Genomic DNA, 5,000 nt, shown 5'->3' on the forward strand with positions numbered 1-5,000 from the left:
TTAATTCTAATCATCCTTGAGTTCAAGTGGACGTATGTGCCAGATATAATGTAATTTGCTCCAGGCCTTCCTAATATATCATTTTCACAAGAATAGGATGAACGTGAGGTCACAGTGACCTTGATCTTGTGACAGTTTGAAAATTTTTGCCAAATTTAAAGAAATTTCCTAAAGACATTCCTAAGATATTGCGTTAGTGAGAATGGAACAGACGGACGGACAAGCTGTGCTGAGCTTGCCCGTGCATTCCCTATTTTTAAGAATGCACCAAATTGTTGATTTGGCCACTTCTAAAGTTTCTGCTATCTGTCTGATAGATTTGTTTTGTTTTTTCAGCCTAATGATGGCATCTTTCATTTGCATCAACACCTCTTCGGACTGCATATTCAGAGTTCCCATGAGGAGCTACCAAATGCAAAGTCAAAATTTGGAGTCAAGTCCAGACCTTTGTTCTGCTTAATATGTCATGAAATAATGAGGGAACAGACCACACCTATCCATGAAACTGACTGTTAGTCAATTGTCCAATTACTTTTGAGCCTCTGAAAATTGGGGATTATGTATAAAAATGCCTATAATTCCTAAAGGCATAAAAAAATGTGTGTTTGTAATACACAAACACATATATATATATATACATATACACATATATACACACATACACAAACATACACATATATAAACACATACACACACATACACACATATATAAACACAAACACACACATGCACACATATATAAACACATACACACACATACAAACAAACACATACACACACATACACACATATATATAAAAAATAATATCGGCCAATATATCGATGTCGGAATTTTTTACCCCCCTAAAATCTGCTCTAAAGTACAGTTATAGTGAGGTATTAACAAAAACATGAGAAGCAGATGATATAAGATATGGTTCACATCTTGGAATAAAATAGCATCTTATAAGTATTAAGAAACATTGAAGTCCACACCTAATGCAATGTAGAAAGGGTCAATGCCAAAGAAGTCTTCACCCCACTGGGGTTTCCGTGGCAGGCTGCTGTCATAGACTCTTAGGGTATCCAGCATTTCTTGATCCAGCTTGGTCATCTTGCTCAGCCGCTGTTGCAGGAAGCTCACACACAGCTGACGAGCCAGGAGGACATTGTCTGCACAGGACACAGTGGTTCCTGCAAGAAAAGGGAGACTCAGATCATATTTCAGAAACATGTCCTTTGAGAGACAAACTTGAAGTGGAAGTAAAGTCAAGCCAGCTCACCAGAACCAATGCCATCTATGTAGACAAGACATGCAGCGTGGATGAAGGCAGTAACAGTGTCCAATCTGAGGTCCCACTCTGCCTCTTCTTCATCTTCCATGGCTCCCATGGTCATGAAGCCATCCTCATCCCGCTCGCACACAGTGTTAAGGAAGTTAACCCATGACAGGATGTCTCTAATGCTCAGGATGCAACGTCGGCCGAAGTCCTGCTGGGTCAGCCATTCAATGAAGTCTAGCATCAGCTCTGCGATATCGCCGCCTGGGTTTGATTCAGATGGGTGTTTCAAAGGAAACGTCATCACTAACACGTTTGGGTTTAAATAATTGATCTGCATATGTATTCACTAAGGTCTGCATTGTTTGTCATTATGTAGCTAACAAGATTAAGTGTGCTTTAGCTGCTAAATGCTCCACTATGTTCACCAGCAATTTACTAACTTTGTCTACCTGCAGTTTGGTGCTGTGTAGGTAGTGTACAGAAGGATTTATCTTAACTTTTTCATTGAAAACAGCTGCCCACTGCTGCTTGAAACCAGGCTAGTGAGCGTGGAAAGACTGAACCAAAACAATGGTGATAATTCTCTGTGGGTTCATCACTATAAGCAACTGCTTTCACTTTAGACATAAGTAATTTTATCCACTGTTTATATCAAAATATTGATTGGTGCAACTTTAAAATCTTACAATTATCTTGGCAGGAACACTGAAGCAAGGTGGAATGTCAGCAGTCAAACAGCGCTACCAGGATTGTGAATAGGCACACAGTAAACAATGGCACTTTAGTAAAACCTGGACCATATTAGTGATGTAAACCTACAGCAGGCTGGCTGCACTTTGCCTTGGCGCTGCTGTATTGTGCCCCAAATTTTGAGAAAAAACTAACGATGGACATAAAAACTACTAATATGGGACATAAAACAGATTAACAGGTTTTCAGCCTGACTGCAAAAGCACTGAAGACAGTCTCACTGCATTAGTACTTCAATTGATGTCTTACTCTTGTGTCAATCTCCATTGCATCTGACTGGTTAACACTACTACTAGCAGATATATTCAAATGCCAGTTAGCTCAACAAATAGCATTTAAAATGAAAACAGTTCATGTCTAACATGAGGAAAGAAAGTTGTTACATTTCTCCAAATTATTTAATACTATATGTGCCACAAAAGATCAAAATTTAACATGCAATAAATCTTTCTCTTTCATTTTCAGGTATGCTAACAGGCTCAAAGTAAGTTGGTAAGTCAGTCAGTTCACCACTTAGGTCCAGACTGAAATATCTCAACAACTGTTCGATAGATTGCCCAGAAATAATTTGTGTTTGTGCTGATAAGAAAATGTTAAAATGCTAACATACTAAATTAAGTTGATGAACATTATATACCTGCTTAACATCAGCATGAAAACATTGTCATTGAGAGTACATAGTCTCACAGAGTCAGTAGCATGGCTGTAGGGTCTTGTTTAATTACTGTTCATGTGGTTTTTTGATTATCTGACAGTTATTTTAATAATAAATCATTCAGTCTTCGAAATATCAACAATTTTGATAATGTACTAAAAAATGTAATAATGGTTATATACACGTTACCAGAGGTCAATGTGTCTCAAATGTGTGTCCAATCTGTCCAGTAGCCAAAAAAATGGAAATATTTATTGTATAACATGAAACGTCTCAACAAGCAAGTGTTAGTTGAACTTAGTTGGTTAACTGTTTGATAAGCTGTAACTATGATATGTTTGGTGTTTTTCTTGAAAAATCGGATTTCAAAGCTGTTACTGAATGACTAACTGAAACTTGTTTTAGCATTAGTCTACATATCTCCAAACTACTTTACCATCGAGTGAGAGGCCAGAGCGCAGGTTGTGTTGGATGATCTGAACCAGGTCACTGCGGCTGTTGCTCTGAGGACACCAGATCTCTGTAAAACGGTTCCTGAGGGCAGGGGACAGCTGTCCAAAAAAAGACAAACAGAAAAGTGACACTCTGTCTACAACTAGTTTCTTGTTGCTGCTACTTTCATCTTAAGCACCAATAACAACAGTATGGAAACTTTTTCCCCCACTAACCTCCTTCTTGCCAAAGTCTCCTCCAGGGTTCATGGTGGCAACTAGACGGAAACCTGCATTTGCTCTGATCATCTCCACATTGTCATTGTCCCCACTTCCCTTCTCTACCAACACAAGGGACTTCTCCGTCTCTAGAACACTGCCAAAAAACACAACACATTGTCAAGGGCTTTTCTTAGTCTGTTGTTCACCTGTATATGGTTGTATATGGGGCAACATGACATGTTCACATTGGATTTTGGGGTAGAGGTTAATATGTGCACTAAATACAAAATGTGCCAAACAAAATGTCATACCAAGTGTAACAAAGTACACTTTGGGGCACTATATACTCACAAGTGTCATAAAAGTGTACTGTGTTGCATAAAGGCCGTATTGACTGTCATTAAGAGGTGAACTAAAACCTTAAAAAGGATCAGAGAAGGTGGGTTTTGTTGTTGTCAAGTCTGACCCAAATCCATATTTTTATGGGCAAAATGTGTGTGTCAGTCAGTCCACCACAAGGCTCCAGACTGAAGTATCTCAAAAACCATTAAACAGACTGCCATGAAATTTGGTACAGACATTCCCCCTTTTGGAAAAATTGTCATTACTTTGGTGATGTTCAATACTTTGGTTACAAAATACCTGCAAATCTAATTAAATTAAGATGAGACATTACAAAGGACTCTAAAACTTAAAACTCTCATCTCACTAGATGAATTTAACTTTCAGTTGTTGACCTTCTTAGAGATGTGTGCAATTTTTTCTGACGCTATTTTTATGTACTTGTATGTGACTGGCTGTTGCAAAATAGATTTTGATCTAAACAAGACAGCCTTGTAAAATATATACAACATTAAAACTGGTTCTAATTTAGTTTAATAATTTAATCACTCTTCATGCCTAAACAACTAGTTTTAATCTATCTAAAGAATGATTAAAACTGATTTTAATGTCGTGGCTGTTCAGTGTAATATATATTATATATACAGTTAGGTCCATACGTACTTGTACAGTGATACAATTTTCTTAATTTTGCCTCTGTACACCACCACAATTGATTTGAAACGAAGCCATCAAGATGTGACTGAAGCCTCTAAAAATGAGGGACCATGTATAACAATTGATGTAATTCCTGAACAGTTAATAGGATATTTTTTTTAAACCCCTTGAATTAAAGCTGAAAGTCTATGTTTCAATCCAATCTTGATGGCTTGTTTTAGTTTTTTTCTCACCCAAGGTGGGAGAAAAGCCGACCCTACCCTGCCTCTGATTGGCTAGTACTCGTTGCCTTCTTTGGTTGGGTTGGTTAGGTTTGGGAATGAAGAGTGATAACTGGTTAGGGTTAATGTAAGAACATCAGGGTCAGCCAATAAGAGGCAGAGCAGGGGCTGGTCTTCAGCTACCTCAGGTGGGAAAACGAATAACGCTGATGACTTTGTTTCAAATCCATTGTGGTGTACAGAGTTTAAAATACCAAAACTGTGTCACCATTCAAATACTTATTTACATAACTGTATATATACACCATTCATCAAAACAATAAAACCAGTATATGGTTTTAATGCTGTGGCCTATCAGTGTACATAAAGGTATAAGTAGATGAATACAAATAAGGTAAATAACGGTTATAATAATAGCATCATCTAAGTGTATTTTGTGATAGGAAATGCAACTTGGGGT

At 37.7% G+C, this 5,000-nt stretch overlaps 1 protein-coding gene across 5 annotated transcripts in view; it reads right to left on the minus strand.

Moving 5' to 3' along the window:
• mdn1 (midasin AAA ATPase 1) overlaps positions 1 to 5,000 on the minus strand; it is a 112,220-nt gene that overhangs the window by 66,463 nt on the left and 40,757 nt on the right. For all 5 annotated transcript variants that reach the window (XM_040124778.1, XM_040124775.1, XM_040124777.1 and 2 more), the window contains exons 32-35: positions 3,336 to 3,474; positions 3,104 to 3,218; positions 1,263 to 1,523; positions 976 to 1,173 (exon numbers count right to left, since the gene is read on the minus strand). In XM_040124778.1, coding sequence (XP_039980712.1) covers positions 976 to 1,173; positions 1,263 to 1,523; positions 3,104 to 3,218; positions 3,336 to 3,474 — 713 coding nt within the window. The remainder of the gene's footprint in view (positions 1 to 975; positions 1,174 to 1,262; positions 1,524 to 3,103; positions 3,219 to 3,335; positions 3,475 to 5,000) is intronic.

Source organism: Xiphias gladius, chromosome 4, assembly GCF_016859285.1.
Source record: "Xiphias gladius isolate SHS-SW01 ecotype Sanya breed wild chromosome 4, ASM1685928v1, whole genome shotgun sequence".
Classification (NCBI taxonomy): Eukaryota; Metazoa; Chordata; class Actinopteri; order Istiophoriformes; family Xiphiidae; genus Xiphias; species Xiphias gladius.